The sequence below is a fragment of the Nerophis lumbriciformis genome, linkage group LG39, assembly GCF_033978685.3.
Source record: "Nerophis lumbriciformis linkage group LG39, RoL_Nlum_v2.1, whole genome shotgun sequence".
Lineage (NCBI taxonomy): Eukaryota > Metazoa > Chordata > Actinopteri > Syngnathiformes > Syngnathidae > Nerophis > Nerophis lumbriciformis.
Genome location: NC_084586.2, coordinates 16,038,948 through 16,057,500, shown reverse-complemented (window position 1 = coordinate 16,057,500; position 18,553 = coordinate 16,038,948). Strand labels below are relative to the sequence as shown.

General features: G+C 35.5%; 1 protein-coding gene across 3 annotated transcripts in view; it reads right to left on the bottom strand.

The window, feature by feature from the left end:
* LOC133577907 (regulator of G-protein signaling 9-like) overlaps positions 1-18,553 on the bottom strand; it is a 54,130-nt gene that overhangs the window by 2,997 nt on the left and 32,580 nt on the right. The window contains exons 9-18 of one of the 3 annotated variants that reach the window (XM_072912727.1): positions 13,025-13,087; positions 12,782-12,811; positions 12,653-12,714; positions 9,723-9,836; positions 8,124-8,239; positions 7,970-8,057; positions 3,620-3,758; positions 3,482-3,564; positions 3,367-3,387; positions 3,264-3,291 (exon numbers count right to left, since the gene is read on the bottom strand). In XM_072912727.1, coding sequence (XP_072768828.1) covers positions 3,264-3,291; positions 3,367-3,387; positions 3,482-3,564; positions 3,620-3,758; positions 7,970-8,057; positions 8,124-8,239; positions 9,723-9,836; positions 12,653-12,714; positions 12,782-12,811; positions 13,025-13,087 — 744 coding nt within the window. Of the gene's footprint in view, positions 1-2,592; positions 3,388-3,481; positions 3,565-3,619; positions 3,759-7,969; positions 8,058-8,123; positions 8,240-9,722; positions 9,837-12,652; positions 12,715-12,781; positions 12,812-13,024; positions 13,088-18,553 lie in introns of those variants that run through there. The other 2 variants (XM_061932027.1, XM_061932028.2) reach the window with 2 other exon arrangements.

Sequence of the window (18,553 nt, the reverse complement as noted above, 5' to 3'; positions counted from 1 at the left end):
ATATATATATATATATATATATATATATATATATATATATATATATATATATATGTATGTATTTTTAACACTTATGAATAAAAATAAATGTAATTAATTATTTGCCTATTGAAGGCTCCAATTCCTTCTCATGGGGAAAATAATGTATATTTTATGTGTTTGTCATAAGAAATACTTTTTTTTTTACAAAAATGGCATAAAACAAACAAACAAAATATATATATATATATATATATATATATATATATATATATATATATATATATATATATATATATATATATATATATATATATATATATATATATATATATATATATAAACACTTATAAGCGACGGATAGCCTAGTCTAAAAACTTCAAGGCTAAAAAAAAAATTAAAAAAAATAAATTATATATATATATATATATATATATATATATATATATATATATATATATATATATATATATATATATATATATATATATATATATATATATATATATATATATATATATATATATAAACGCTTATAAGCGACGGATAGCCTAGTCTAAAAACTTCAAGGCTAAAAAAATAATAATAAAAAAAAAAAAATATATATATATATATATATATATATATATATATATATATGTATGTATTTTTAACACTTTTATGAGTGGGGCTTATTTGGGTCCCCAAGAGTTTTAGTGTCATTGTTCAAATAATAATACATCAAAATAAATGTTGTGAATAATTCACCTATTCAAGGCTCCAATTACTTCACATCAAATATTCTATTTTGAAATATATGTTTTGGGGAAAATATTGTATATTGTCATAAGAAAGTCTTCTTTTTGCAAAAAGGGCATAAAACAAACAAACAAAAACATTTAGAAAAAAATAAAAAGAAGTTGACCTATTTTAGAGACTTGAAGTTTAAAAGTAAAACAAAAAAAACATATAGATATGTATGACTTATTTTTAACACTTTTATGATTAGATAAAATCAAAATAAATCAAAAATAAATATTATGAATTATTGACCTATTCAAGGCTCCAATTACTTCACATCAATTATATACTTTGTAATATTTTTTGGGAAAACATTGCATATTTTGTATGTTTGCCATTAAAAAACGAAGTTTTCTATGACAAAAAGGGCATTAAACAGACAACAAAAATGGAAAAAATACTACAAAAGTATTTTAAAAATTATAACCGACAGATAGATCTGAAGTTGATCTTGGGATTTAAGCAATAAAAAGTAGAAAAAATATATGTATAACTTCTTTTTAACACTTTTATGAGAAAAGCCCTTTCAGGTCCCCAAGAATTTTAGTGGGATTTTTAAAACTGTCATTGCTCAAAAAATAATAACAAACCAAAATAAATGTTATGAATTATTGATCTATTCAAGGTTCTAAGTACTTCACATCAAATATTCCATAAAACATAAAAAAAAATGTTTTTAACTTCATATCGATTGATAGGTCTGAAGTTGATCTACAGATTTAAGCGTCAAAAGAAAACATAAATAAATAATAATAATAATAATGTATGACTTTTTTTTAACACTAATGAGTGGGGGCCTTTTGGGTCCCCAATAATTTTAGTGGTATTTTGTTTCTAACCATCAAAAAAATTAAATTATTGACTTTTTTACTTCACATAAAATATTCCACTTTTGAATTTTTTTGGGGGGGGAAATGTTAGATATTTTGTTTTTTTGCCATAAAAAACTGGGTTTTCCTTTACAAAAAAAGGCATAACACATTTTTAAAAAATTGTTTTACTTTATATAGATTGATAGGTCTGAAGTTGATCTAGAGATTTAAGCATTAAAAGAAAAACTACTAAATAAATAATAATGATAAAGAAAACACTTTTATGAGTGGGGCCCTTTTGGGTGCCCAATAATTTTAGTGGGATTTTTTTTAAACTGTCATTGCTCAAAAAATGAATTAAAATCAGTGTAGTTATGAATTATTGACACATTTAAAGCTCTTATTATTTCACATCAGCTATTCCACTTTTGAATTTTTTTGGGGGGGTGGGGGGAATATTACATATTTTGTGTTTTTGCCATAAAGTTTTCTTTGACAAAAAGGACATAAAAAAAAACAAAAAACCTTAAAATTCACAGATAGGTCTGGAGTTGATCTACAGATTTAAGCTTTAAAAGAAAAAAATATATAAAATAAAATAAAAATGTATAACTTATTTTGAACACTTTTATGAGTGGGGCCCTTTTGGGTCCTCAATTATTTTAGTGGGATTTTTTTAAACTGTCATTGCTCAAAAATAATAATGACTCAAAATCAATGTGTTATGAATTGTTGACCTTTTAAAGCTCAGTTTACAAATATATTCCACTTTTGAATTTTTTTGGGGAGGGGAGGAAATATTACATAATATATAAAATATATTACATATTTTGTGTTTTTGCCATTTAAAAAAAACAGGGTTTTCCTTTACAAAAAAGGCATAAAACATTTAAAAAATACATTTACTTTATATCGATTAATAGATATGAAGTTGATCTAGAGATTTAAGCGTTTTAAACAATAATACATTTGAATGATTTTTTAACATTTTTATAACTGTGATCCTTCCGGGTCAGCTTGAGGGAAGCTCTAAAGTAAATAAAAATAAATCTATATATTATGTTGGGTTTGAAAATGAAAAATATCAAAATGGCCGCCGCATACTTTGATTTTTTTCCCGTGTGCATCCCTCAGAGGAAAAAGTGTGGACACCCCTGCAATAAATAAACACATACAATGTAATGCAACGTAACACCATGGTACTGCAATGGTGCCCTCCGTTGGTAGACCATGTAATTACACATTAATGTGAGATAACAGAATCTTCCTTACGTTTTGTTTTTTTCCCTTCCCATCAAATTCGCCGTCGCCAACAACTTCCGGTGCACGGCGGAGGAGGACTGGAGACGAGAGGGAGTGACGGCACGGACAGATGAGGGGCTTGCTGGACGTTTTATTAGTGGCGACTGATGAAGTGGACAGCAGACAAGTACAAGAGCATGCATGGACTCCAACAAAAAGACGTACAAGACACATGTTGACGTGGACTGGGAATGTTAGCACTTTTAAGTTGGCGCTATTTAAGCGTGTTAGGGTGTAATGGCTCTACCTAGTGGACAGATGGGTGAACTGCAGTTACATCCACCCTTCCACGCTCTGATAAAAATGTTATGATATTGGAATTGATGGTCATTTCCTGGGCGGAAGAGGCGGGGCGTCCCCCTTCCGCTGCTTGCTGAGTTTGCTCATGACCTGCGTGATGTCCACGGGCGCGTTGGCGGCCGTCTTGGCGCGCTCCTCCAGCTCCTGCTGCCGCAGGATGATGGGGCTGACGCTGGGCCGCCGGTTCTTGGCGTTCTGCTCCAGCTGGGCGTCGCTGGCGGAGCAAAAAGGGGGTCGTCAGAAGGAGACGGGGACGACAAGAGCGGGACGGGACGGGACGGGACGGGACGGGACGGGACGGCGCTTACGTGAACTTGTGCTCCTCGGGGACGAGGGCCTTCTTCAAGGTGTCCTTGAACACCTGAGACTTCATGTAGCGGCCGTACGAGTCCTGCAGGGGCCAGAGTCTCTGAGAAGCTTTTCTTCAAGGACGTGTGCGTACTGACCTTCTTCATCAGCATGTAGATGTGCGTCTGGGCGGCGTCCAGCACGTATCTGTGAGGATGCTTCAGGCTGCTCACTGTGATCTCCATCGTCTTGCCGTCTATGTTGATCCAGCGGGGGGCGCCGCGGGCCAGGAAGGTCCTGGGAGAGGTGATGGACGCCAATAATTATGACACTGACTAATTCCCTTTGACCTCTCTCACACACACTAGTGAAATGCTCACACACACACACACACACACACACACACACACACACACACACACACACACACACACACACACACACACACACACACACACACACACACACACACACACTAGTGAAATGTTCACACAGTAGTGAAATGCTCACACACACGAGTTAATTGAACACACACATAAACTAGTGAAATGCTCACACACACGAGTTAATTGCACACACACATACACTAGTGAAATGCTCACACACAGTAGTGAAATGCTTACACATACGAGTTAATTGCACACACACATACACTAGTGAAATGCTCACACACACGAGTTAATTGCACACACACATACACTAGTGAAATGCTCACACACAGTAGTGAAATGCTTACACATACGAGTTAATTGCACACACACATACACTAGTGAAATGCTCACACACACACGAGTTAATTGCACACACACATACACTAGTGAAATGCTCAAACACACACAAGTTAATTGCACACACACATAAACTAGTGAAATGCTCACACACACGAGTTAATTGCACACACACATACACTAGTGAAATGCTCACACACAGTAGTGAAATGCTTACACATACCAGTTAATTGCACACACACTTACACTAGTGAAATGCTCACACACACGAGTTAATTGCACACACACATACATTAGTGAAATGCTCACACACAGTAGTGAAATGTTCACACAGTAGTGAAATGCTCACACACGAGTTAATTGCACACACACATACACTAGTGAAATGCTCACACACAGTAGTGAATTGCTCACACACAGTAGTGAAATGCTTACACTTACTAGTTAATTGCACACACACAGTAGTGAAATGCTTAAACATACTAGTTAATTGCACACACACAGTAGTGAAATGCTTACACATACTAGTTAATTGCACACACACAGTAGTGAAATGCTTACACATACTAGTTAATTGCACACACACTAGTGAAATGCTCACACGCATTAGTGAAATGCTTACACACACTAGTTAATTGCACACACACAGGAGTGAAATGCTCACACACACTATTTAATTGCACACACGCAGTAGTTAATTGCACACACACAGGAGTGAAATGCTCACACACACTATTTAATTGCACACACGCAGTAGTTAATTGCACACACACATACACTAGTGAAATGCTCTCACACAGTAGTGAAATGCTCACATACACTAGTTAATTGCACACACACAGTAGTGAAATGCTCCCACACAGTAGTGAAATTCTCACACACACAAGTTAATTGCACACACACATACACTAGTGAAATGCTCACACACAGTAGTGAAATGCTCACACACAGTAGTGAAATGCTTACACATACTAGTTAATTGCACACCCACAGTAGTGAAATGCTTACACATACTAGTTAATTGCACACACACAGTAGTGAAATGCTCACACACACTAGTGAAATGCTCACACGCATTAGTGAAATGCTTACACATACTAATTTATTACACACACAGTAGTGAAATGCTCACACACAGTAGTGAAATGCTTACACATACTAGTTAATTGCACACACACAGTAGTGAAATGCTCACACACACTAGTGAAATGCTCACATGCATTAGTGAAATGCTTACACACACTAATTAATTGCACACACACAGGAGTGAAATGCTCACACACACTATTTAATTGCACACACGCAGTAGTTAATTGCACACACGCAGGAGTGAAATGCTCACACACACTATTTAATTGCACACACACAGTAGTTAATTGCACACACACATACACTAGTGAAATGCTCTCACACAGTAGTGAAATGCTCACATACACTAGTTAATTGCACACACACAGTAGTGAAATGCTCACACACAGTAGTGAAATGCTCACACACAGTAGTGAAATGCTTACACATACTAGTTAATTGCACACACACAGTAGTGAAATGCTCACACACAGTAGTGAAATGCTTACACATACTAGTTAATTGCACACACACAGTAGTGAAATGCTCACACACACTAGTGAAATGCTCACACGCATTAGTGAAATGCTTACACATACTAATTAATTGCACACACACAGTAGTGAAATGCTCACACACACAAGTTAATTGCACACACACAGGAGTGAAATGCTCCCACACACTATTTAATTGCACACACGCAGTAGTTAATTGCACACACACATACACTAGTGAAATGCTCTCACACAGTAGTGAAATGCTCACATACACTAGTTAATTGCACACACACAGTAGTGAAATGCTCACACACAGTAGTGAAATGCTCACACACACTAGTGAAATGCTCACACACACTAGTGAAATACTCACACACACTAGTTAATTGCACACACACAGTAGTGAAATGCTCACACAGTTATGAAATGCTCACATACACTAGTTAATTGTACACACACAGTAGTGAAATGCTCACACACAGTAGTGAAATGCTCATGTACACTAGTGAAATGCTCACACACAGTAGTGAAATGCTCACACACACACTAGCTCATTGCACAGACGCAGTAGTGAAATGCTCACACACACTAGTGAAATGCACACATGCACTAGTGAAATGCTGACACACACTAGTGAAATGCTCACACACACTAGTTAATTGCACACATACACACAGTAGTGAAATGCTCACATACACTTGTTAATTGCACACACACAGTAGTGAAATGCTCACACACAGTAGTGAAATGCTTACACATACTAGTTAATTGCACACACACACAGTAGTGAAATGCTCACACACACTAGTGAACTGCTCACACGCATTGGTGAAATGCTTACACATACTAATTAATTGCACACACACAGTAGTGAAATGCTCACACACACTAGTTAATCGCACACACACAGGAGTGAAATGCTCACACACACTAGTTAATTGCACACACACAGTAGTTAATTGCACACACACATACACTAGTGAAATGCTCACACACACTAGTGAAATACTCACACACACTAGTTAATTGCACACATACAGTAGTGAAATGCTCACACACAGTAGTGAAATGCTCACATACACTTGTTAATTGCACACACACAGGAGTGAAATGCTCACACACACTAGTGAAATACTCACACACACTAGTTAATTGCACACACACAGTAGTGAAATGCTCACACACAGTAATGAAATGCTCACATACACTTGTTAATTGCACACGCACAGTAGTGAAATGCTCACACAGTAGTGAAATGCTCACGTACACTAGTTCATTGGACAGACGCAGTAGTGAAATGCTCACACACACTAGTGAAATGCTCACACACACTAGTTAATTGCACACACACACACAGGAGTGAAATACTCACACACACAGTATTGAAATGCTCACACAAACTAGTTAATTGCACACACACAGTAGTGAAATGCTCACACACAGTAATGAAATGCTCACATACACTTGTTAATTGCACACGCACAGTAGTGAAATGCTCACACAGTAGTGAAATGCTCACGTACACTAGTTCATTGGACAGACGCAGTAGTGAAATGCTCACACACACTAGTGAAATGCTCACACACACTAGTTAATTGCACACACACACAGGAGTGAAATACTCACACACACAGTATTGAAATGCTCACACAAACTAGTTAATTGCACACACACAGTAGTGAAATGCTCACACACACAGTATTGAAATGCTCACACAAACTAGTTATTTGCACACACACAGTAGTGAAATGCTGACACACACTAGTGAAATGCTCACACACACTAGTTAATTGCACACACACAGGAGTGAAATGCTCACACAAACTAGTTAATTGCACACACACAGTAGTGAAATGCTCACCCACACACAAGTGAAATGCTCACCCACACACTAGTGAAATGCTCTCACACACAAGTTAATTGCACACACACAGGAGTGAAATGCTCACACACACTAGTGAAATGTACACACACACTTGAACCTAGATCTAAACCCCGATTAACGTCTATACAGGCACACAAATTGTCTTCCCAGAAGAATGGAAGCTGTTCCAATGGCACAAAAAGTAACTTGGATATACTTTAGAGTAGTCAGTGAGGGCCGGCGGCACTCGTGCAGCCCCTGCCCAGGACTATGATGGCACTGGCGGCACTCGTGCAGCCCCTGCCCAGCACTATGCTACCAGCACACTGTACTTAAGATGGAGGACATTACTTGTAGATCTGCTCAGCTTTCTCCCTCATGGTGGCGGCCGTGCCCCACTTTAAATCCTCGCAGCCTTCCCAGAACGCCAAGTTTTCGCCTGTGGAAGAAGCGTCTGTGATGAAAGGTGTCGCAACAATCAACTCTCGCCGCCTCGTCGCCGTACCGCTGAACTCCTTCTTCAGGAAGCGCTTGAAGTCGTCCCGGCCTCGCGGGTCCAAGAGGAGCTCGCCAAAGCTGAAGGTCCAACGCTCCACGCGCATCTTGGTGGGCGTCTCCACGCTGCCACACACCAGGTGAAACACGTCATACTAAACCCTAAAGCAGTGAAGTTGGCACGTTGTGGAAATGCTAAAGAATCATTAACTTAGAATTTAATGGCAGCAACACATTGCAGAAAAGTTGGCACAGGGGCATTTTTACCACTGTGTTACATGGCCTTTCCTTTTAACAACACTCAGGAAATGTTTGGGAACTGAGGAGACACATTTTTGAAGCTTCATAGGTGGAATTCTTTCCCATTCTTGCTTGATGTACAGCTTAAGTTGTTCAACAGTCCGGGGGTCTCCGTTGTGCTATTTTAGGCTTTATAATGCGCCACACATTTTCAATGGGAGACAGGTCTGGATTACAGGCAGGCCAGTCTAGTACCCGCCACGTTGATGTAACACGTGGCTTGGCATCGTCTTGCTGAAATAAGCAGGGGCGTCCATGATAACGTTGCTTGGATGGCGACATATGTTGCTCCAAAACCTGTATGTACCTTTCAGCATTAATGGCGCCTTCACAGATGTGTAAGTTACCCATGCCTTGGCCATTAATACACCCCATACCATCACACATGCTGGCTTTTACACTTTGCGCCTAGAACAATCCGGATGGTTCTTTTCCTCTTTGACGTCCACAGTTTCCAAAAGCAGTTTGAAAAGTGGACTCGTCAGACCACAGAACACTTTTCCACTTTGCATCAGTCCATCTTAGATGAGCTCGAGCCCTTCGGAGCCGGCGGGCGTTTCTGGGTGTTGTTGATAAATGGCTTTCGCTTTGCATAGTCGAGTTTTAACTTGCACTTACAGATGTAGCGACCAACTGTAGTTACTGACAGTGGTTTTCTGAAGTGTTCCTGAGCCCATGTGGTGATATCCTTTACACACTGATGTCGCTTTTTTATGCAGTACCGCCTGAGAGATCGAAAGTGCGTAATATCATCGCTTATGTGCAGTGATTTCTCCAGATTCTCTGAACCTTTTGATGATATTACGGACCGTAGATGGTGAAATCCCTAAATTCCTTGCAATAGCTGGTTGAGAAATGTTGTTCTTAAACAATTTGCTCAGGCATTTGTTGACAAAGTGGTGACCCTCGCCCCGTCCTTGTTTGTGAATGACTGAGCATTTCATGGAAGCTGCTTTTATACCCAATCATGGCACCCACCTGTTCCCAATTAGCCTGTTCACCTGTGGGATGTTCCAAATAAGTGTTTGATGAGCATTCCTCAACTTTCTTAGTCTTTTTTGCCACTCGTGCCAGCTTTTTTGAAACATGTTGCAGGCATCAAATTCCAAATGAGCTAATATTTGCAAAAAATAACAAAGTTTTCTAGTTGGAACGTTAAATATCTTGTCTTTGCAGTCTATTCAATTGAATATAAGTTGAAAAGGATTTGCAAATCATTGTATTCTCTTTTTATTTAGCATTTACACAACGTGACAACTTCACTGCTTTTGGGGTTTGTAAATATGTGAATGGTTTGCAAGGTGCTTACTTGGGCATGTTCAGGGTCCAGTAGGTGACGTCATCGGTGAGCCACGGGTTGCTGGGCAGACACTTGGACAGGAAAGGGTCGTGGCTTTTGTAGGTGGCGCAGTATTTCACCAATCTGCAAGTGGGGGCGTCATGTTTTGTTTAGTGGATTGCATGGAGTTTGATTTGTGTCTTTGTTAGGAAAGGTTTTTTTTAACAGAATTTTTTGCACTCCAAATTTGTAACCCGATTTGTTTTTTTTTTGTTTTTTTTACATCAAATTATGCTGATGATTTCATTGAATCCAATTTGTGAGGAAAGTTTGTGTTTAAAAAAAAAAAACTGTTAAAATATTTAGCTTTTAAAATCAATTGTGTAAAATCTCAGTGTTTACTAATTCAGTTTGTAAATATTCAATGTAAAACAAAATCTGTGTGAAAAAAGATATGTAAAAAATATTCTATGTAAAAACAAAAACATTTTTAATGCAGAAAAAAATCAGTGTATGAAAATTCTGTGTAAAAAAATTCAGTGCATAAAAATTAAGAGTAAAAAATAGTGTGGAAGAATTCAGGGTAAAAATTCAGTGTGTAAAAATTAAGAATAAAAAAATTGTGTAAAAGAATTCAGTGTAAAAAAATTGGTGCAAAAAAATTTTTCTGCACTGATTTGTTTTTTACACAGAATTTTTTAACATTGAATTTTTTCACACTGAATCTTTCGACACTGAATCTTTCGCCACTTAATTTTTTGACACTGAATCTTTTGACACTTAATTTTTTCACACTGAAACTTTCGACACTTAATTTTTTCACACTGAATTTTAATACACTGATATTTTTTTACACTGAATTTTTTTTACATTCAATTTTTTCAAACTGAAACTTTCGACACTTAATTTTTTTACACTGAATTTTAATACATTGATTTTTTTTTTACACTGAATTTTTTTTACATGTAATTTTTTTACACTGAATCTTTCGACACTTAATTGTTTTGAACTGAATCTTTCAACAATTAATTTTTTTACACTCGTTTTTTTTACACTGAATTTGTTTTACTTTTATTTGTTTCACATTGAATCTTTCGACACAAAATTTTTTTACACTGATTTTTTTACACTATTTTTTTTACATTTCATTTTTTCACACTGAATCTTTTGACACTTAATTTTTTTTACACTGAATTTTAATACACATATTTTTTCACACTGAATCTTTCGACACTTAATTGTTTTACACTGAATCTTTCGACACTTCATTTTTTTACCCTGAATTTTAATACACTGATATTTTTTTACACTGAATTTTTTTTACATTTAATTTTTTCAAACTGAAACTTTCGACACTTAATTTTTTTTACACTGATTTTTTTTTTACATTTAATTTTTTCACACTGAATCTTTCAACACTTAATTGTTTTACACTGAATCTTTCAACAATTATTTTTTTTACACTGATTTTTTTATACACAGAATTTTGTTTACATTTAATTTTTTCACACTGAATCTTTCGACACTTAGCTGTTTTACACTGAATATTTCGACACTTAATTTTTTTACACTGAATTTTAATACACTGATTTTTTTTTTATACTGAATTTTTTTACATTTAATTTTTTCACAATGAATCTTTCGACACTTAACTGTTTTACACTGAATCTTTCGACTCTCAATTTTTTTCCACTGAATTTTAATACACTGATTTTTTTTACATTTTATTTTTCACACTGAATCTTTCTACACTTAATTTTTTTACACTGAATCTTTCGACACTTAATTTTTTTACACTGAACTTTAATACACATATTTTTAAAACTGAATCTTTCGACACTTAATTGTTTCACACTGAATCTTTCGACACTTAATTTTTTTACACTGATGTTTTTTTACACTGAATTTTTTTTACATTTAATTTTTTCAAACTGAAACTTTTGACACTTAACTTTTTTACACTGAATTTTTTTTACATTTAATTTTTTCACACTGACTCTTTCGACACTTAATTGTTTTACACTGAATCTTTCAACAATTAATTTTTTTACTCTGATTTTTTTTACATTTAATTTTTTCACACTTAATCTTTCGACACTTAACTGTTTTACACTGAATCTTTCGACACTTAATTTTTTTACACTGAATTTTAATACACTGATTTTTTTTATACTGAATTTTTTTACATTTAATTTTTTCACACTGAATCTTTCGACGCTTAACTGTTTTACACTGAATCTTTCGACTCTTCATTTTTTTACACTGAATTTTAATACACTAATTTTTTTTACATTTTATTTTTCACACTGAATCTTTCCACACTTAATTTTTTTACACTGAATCTTTCGACACTTAATTTTTTTACACAGAATTCTTTTACATTTAATTTTTTCGCACTGAATCTTTCGACACTTAACTGTTTTACACTGAATCTTTCGACACTTAATTTTTTTACACTGAATTTTAATACACTGATTTTGTTTTATACTTTAGACTTAATTTTTTCACATTGAATCTTTCGACACTAAAATTTTTTGCACTGAATTTTATTTAATACACTGATTTTTTTTACACAGAATTTTTTACATTTAATTTTTTCACATTGAATCTTTCAACACTTAATTTTTTTACACTGAATCTTTCGACACTTAATTTTTTTACACTGAACTTTAATAGACATATTTGTTTTACACTGAATTTTTAGACACTATTTTAAAACACTGCATTTAGACAAACAAATGTTGCCCACACATTTCTATTCAATGAAATTGTCAGCATAATTTGATGTTAAATACAAATAATTCGCAAAATAAAAAATAATAAATGGTTACATAAATTCAGTGTCAAAAAAAAGCTCCGGTAATAAAGACACAAATACTGTTCTTTATATTCATGTTTGGTCTACATTGCAACACATTATGCTGCCCCCTGGTGGATAGGAGTGTAAAAGCACAACTTACGCGCCGATGGACACGGACGACTTGACTCTGGGCCGCATGATGGACTGCTGGGTGAAGATCATCTACGCGGGAAGAGCGGCAGCTGAGAAATAGACACAAATGACGACGAAAAGGAAATCGGATCCTCACCATTCTCTCGTAGTAGTCGGGCGTTTTGGCCTGCAAGGAGGACAAACACAGATAGGATGAGAGGCCAGAAGTCACACTCTGAGGGATTTAGAGTGTACACATTGACATGCTGGCGACCGCGTCAGAGAAAGAGTAAAGGCCTGCGGAAGAAAGAGAAGACAGGAGAAAAAAGAAAGTGTATTAACAGAAAGAAGGGAAGGAAATTAAGCATTTTATTGTCCAGCAAGATCACTCACCTGTTACCTCGTCTGCGTTAGGGTCTACTCGCCGATCCAGTCCGTAGTCCATGGCGCTCACCGTGCCCGGCTGCACACGCAACAACGTCACAGTTCAGAAATGACATATAGAGGATCTTTGACCAGCTTTTTTTTAAACAGAGCACCCTTGTCATATAAAGGATCTTTGACAAGTGCAATGAAAAACAACAAAAATAGTAACGTATTAGTTGTTTTTACAGTCAAAATAGACAATCTTTGATTAGCCTTTTTTGCAGTACTTCTTCCTTAAAACCAGCAGGACTTCTGTAATTTAGTGGATCTTTGACCAACATTCCGTAGTAGATTTAAAATAAAGAATGCACCCTTGTCGAATAGAGGATCTATGACAAGAATTTGGTTTGTATACGTACTTATACTGCAGAGCAAATAGAGGATCTTTGACGACCATTTTTTTTTGCAATCAGTCTTAAAAAAAACAGCAGGATCTTTGACAAGTGCAATGAAAAACAACAAAAATAGTAACGTATTAGTTTTTTTTACAGCAAGTCAGTTTTTACAGTCAAAATAGATAATCTTTGATTAGCCTTTTTTGCAGTACTTCTTCCTTAAAACCAGCAGGACTTCTGTAATTTAGTGGATCTTTGACCAACATTCCGTAGTAGATTTAAAATAAAGAATGCACCCTTGTCGAATAGAGGATCTATGACAAGAATTTGGTTTGTATACGTACTTATACTGCAGAGCAAATAGAGGATCTTTGACGACCATTTTTTTTTTGCAATCAGTCTTAAAAAAAACAGCAGGATCTTTGACAAGTGCAATGAAAAACAACAAAAATAGTAACGTATTAGTTTTTTTTACAGCAAGTCAGTTTTTACAGTCAAAATAGATAATCTTTGATTAGCCTTTTTTGCAGTACTTCTTCCTTAAAACCAGCAGGACTTCTGTAATTTAGTGGATCTTTGACCAACATTCTGTAGTAGATTTAAAATAAAGAATGCACCCTTGTCGAATAGAGGATCTATGACAAGTATTTGGTTTGTATACGTACTTATACTGCAGAGCAAATAGAGGATCTTTGACGACCATTTTTTTTTTGCAATCAGTTTTAAAAAAAACAGCAGGATCTTTGACTTGTGTTTTTTGGGGGGGGGGTTTGCAGTAAGTCCATGAAAAGCAGAGCACTTCTGTCAAATAGAGGATCTTTGACTGGCCTTTTTGCAGTACTTCATGAAACCATCAGCACTCCTGTCATTATGAACAGCACAACTCTCCGATCAAATAGATGATCTTTGACTAGATCTATTTGTTGCCTGGTTTTTTTTTTGGTTTTTTTAGAAGATCAGAGCACCCGTGTCATAAAGAAGACCTTTGACTTGTGTTGTTTTTTTGCAATAAGTCCCTTTGAACAGCAAAGACTATTTTTTTTTTTTTGCAGTCTTAAAAAACAGCAAAGCGCTCCTGTCAAATAGAGAATCTTTGACTAGCCTTTTTTATTTTCTTGTACTTCCTTAAAACCAGCGGGACGTCTGTCACATATAAGATCTTTGACTAACATTCTGTAGTAGATTTAAAATAAAGAATGCACCCTTGTCGAATAGAGGATCTATGACAAGTATTTGGTTTGTATACGTACTTATACTGCAGAGCAAATAGAGGATCTTTGACGACCTTTTTTTTTTTTGCAATCAGTTTAAAAAAAACCAGCAGGTTCTTTGACTTGTGTTTTTTGGGGGGGGGGGTTTGCAGTAAGTCCATGAAAAGCAGAGCACTTCTGTCAAATAGAGGATCTTTGACTGGCCTTTTTGCAGTACTTCATGAAACCATCAGCACTCCTGTCATTATGAACAGCACAACTCTCCGATCAAATAGATGATCTTTGACTAGATCTATTTGTTGCCTGGTTTTTTTTGTTTGTTTTTTAGAAGATCAGAGCACCCGTGTCATAAAGAAGACCTTTGACTTGTGTTGTTTTTTTGCAATAAGTCCCTTTGAACAGCAAAGACTATTTTTTTTTTTTTTGCAGTCTTAAAAAACAGCAAAGCGCTCCTGTCAAATAGAGAATCTTTGACTAGCCTTTTTTATTTTCTTGTACTTCCTTAAAACCAGCGGGACGTCTGTCACATATAAGATCTTTGACTAACATTCTGTAGTAGATTTTAAATAAAAAATGCACCCTTGTCGAATAGAGGATCTATGACAAGTATTTGCTTTGTATACGTACTTATACTGCAGAGCAAATAGAGGATCTTTGACGACCATTTTTTTTTTTGCAATCAGTTTTAAAAAAAACAGCAGGATCTTTGACTTGTGTTTTTTGGGGGGGGGGGTTTTGCAGTAAGTCCATGAAAAGCAGAGCACTTCTGTCAAATAGAGGATCTTTGACTGGCCTTTTTGCAGTACTTCATGAAACCATCAGCACTCCTGTCATTATGAACAGCACAACTCTCCGATCAAATAGATGATCTTTGACTAGATCTATTTGTTGCCTGGTTTTTTTTGTTGTTTTTTAGAAGATCAGAGCACCCGTGTCATAAAGAAGATCTTTGACTTGTGTTGTTTTTTTGCAATAAGTCCCTTTGAACAGCAAAGACTATTTTTTTTTTTTTTGCAGTCTTAAAAAACAGCAAAGCGCTCCTGTCAAATAGAGAATCTTTGACTAGCCTTTTTTATTTTCTTGTACTTCCTTAAAACCAGCGGGACGTCTGTCACATATAAGATCTTTGACTAACATTCTGTAGTAGATTTTAAATAAAAAATGCACCCTTGTCGAATAGAGGATCTATGACAAGTATTTGGTTTGTATACGTACTTATACAGCAGAGCAAATAGAGGATCTTTGACTACCATTTTTTTAGCAATCAGTCTTAAAAAAACTGCAGGATCTTTGTTTTGTGTTTTTTTATTTTATTTTTTTCACTAAGTCGATGAAAGGCAGAGCACTTCTGTCAAATAGAGGACAGCAAAGACTATTTTTTTTTGCAGTCCTAAAAAAACAGCATAGCCCTCCTGTCAAATAGAGAATCTTTGACTAGCCTTTTTTTTTTGTACTTCCTTAAAACTAGCGGGACTACTGTCACATATAAGATCTTTGACCAACATTCTGTAGTAGATTTAAAATAAAGAATGCACCCTTGTCGAATAGAGGATCTATGACAAGTATTTGGTTTGTATATGCACTTATACAGCAGATCAAATAGAGGATCTTTGACTACCATTTTTTTTTTGCAATCAGTCTTAAAAAAAAACCAGCAGGATCTTTGATTTGTGTTTTTTTTTTTTAAGACCAGCAGGACTTCTGTCACATATAAGATCTTTAACCAACATTCTATAGTAGATTTAAAATAAAGAATGCACCCTTGTCAAATAGAGGATCTATGACAAGTATTTGGTTTGTATACGTACTTATACAGCAGAGCAAATAGAGGATCTTTGACTACAATTTTTTTTGCAATCAGTCTAAAAAAACCCAGCAGGATCTTTGATTTGTGTTTTTTTTTTTCAGTAAATCCATGAAAAGCAGAGCACTTCTGTCAAATAGAGGATCTTTGACTAGCCTTTTTGCAGTACTTCATGAAACCATCAGCACTCCTGTCATATAAATGATCTTTGACCAGGTTTGTTTTTTCACTTTCGTTTTGCTGTACGCCTCATGAACAGCCGAACGCTCCAAACAAATAGATGATCTTTGACTAGATCTTTAAATAGCTTTTTTGTTGTATTATTATTGTTTTTTGTTGTTTTTAAGAAGATCAGAGCACCCTTGTCATAAAGAGGATATTTGATTATTTTTTACAGTACTTCTTAAAACCAGCGACATTAGGATCTCTGTACGTCATTTTTGTACAAGGTCTTTAGAAACACCAGCGCTGTCCTGTCTTAATAGAGGATCTTTGACTAGCCTTTTTGCAGTACTTCATGAAACCATTAGCACTGCTGTGATATAAACGATCTTTGGACCAGGTTTGTTTTTGCACTTTCATTTTGCTGTACGCCTCATGAACAGCTGAACGCTCCAATCAAATAGATGATCTTTGACTAGATCTTTAAATAGCTTTTTTGTTGTATTATTTATTTTTTATTTTTTCAAGAAGATCGGAGCACCCTTGTCATAAAGAGGATATTTGACACGGGGTTGTTTTATTTTTTACAGTACTTCTTAAAACCAGCGACATTAGGATCTCTGTACGTCATTTTTGTACAAGGTCTTTAAAAACAGCAGCGCTGTCCTGTCTTAATAAAGGATCTTTGACTAGCCTTTTTGCAGTACTTCATGAAACCATCAGCACTCCTGTCATATAAACGATCTTTGACCAGGTTTGTTTTTGTACTTTCATTTTGCTGTATGCCTCATGAACAGCAGAACGCTCCAAACAAATAGATGATCTTTGACTAGATCTTTCAATAGCTTTTTTGTTGTATTATTTATTTTCTATTTTTTCAAGAAGATCAGAGCACCCTTGTCATAAAGAGGATATTTGACACGGGGTTGTTTTATTTTTTATAGTACTTCTTAAAACCAGCGACATTAGGATCTCTGTACGTCATTTTTGTACAAGGTCTTTAAAAACAGCAGCGCTGTCCTGTCTTAATAGAGGATCTTTGACTAGCCTTTTTGCAGTACTTCATGAAACCATCAGCACTGCTGTCATATAAACAATCTTTGGACCAGGTTTGCTTTTGCACTTTCATTTTGCTGTACGCCTCATGAACAGCAGAACGCTCCAAACAAATAGATGATCTTTGACTAGATCCTTAAATAGCTTTTTTGTTGTATTATTTATTTTTTATTTTTTCAAGAAGATCAGAGCACCCTTGTCATAAAGAGGATATTTGACACGGGGTTGTTTTATTTTTTACAGTACTTCTTAAAACCAGCGACATTAGGATCTCTGTACGTCATTTTTGTACAAGGTCTTTAAAAACAGCAGCGCTGTCCTGTCTTAATAGAGGATCTTTGACTAGCCTTTTTGCAGTACTTCATGAAACCATCAGCACTGCTGTCATATAAACAATCTTTGGACCAGGTTTGCTTTTGCACTTTCATTTTGCTGTACGCCTCATGAACAGCAGAACGCTCCAAACAAATAGATGATCTTTGACTAGATCCTTAAATAGCTTTTTTGTTGTATTATTTATTTTTTATTTTTTCAAGAAGATCAGAGCACCCTTGTCATAAAGAGGATATTTGACACGGGGTTGTTTTATTTTTTACAGTACTTCTTAAAACCAGCGACATTAGAATCTCTGTACGTCATTTTTGTACAAGGTCTTTAAAAACACCAGCGCTGTCCTGTCTTAATAGAGGATCTTTGACTAGCCTTTTTGCAGTACTTCATGAAACCATCAGCACTCCTGTGATATAAACGATCTTTGACCAGGTTTGTTTTTGCACTTTCATTTTGCTGTACGCCTCATGAACAGCCGAACGCTCCAATCAAATAGATGATCTTTAACTAGATCTTTAAATAGCTTTTTTGTTGTATTATTTATTTTTTATTTTTTCAAGAAGATCAGAGCACCCTTGTCATAAAGAGGATATTTGACACAGGGT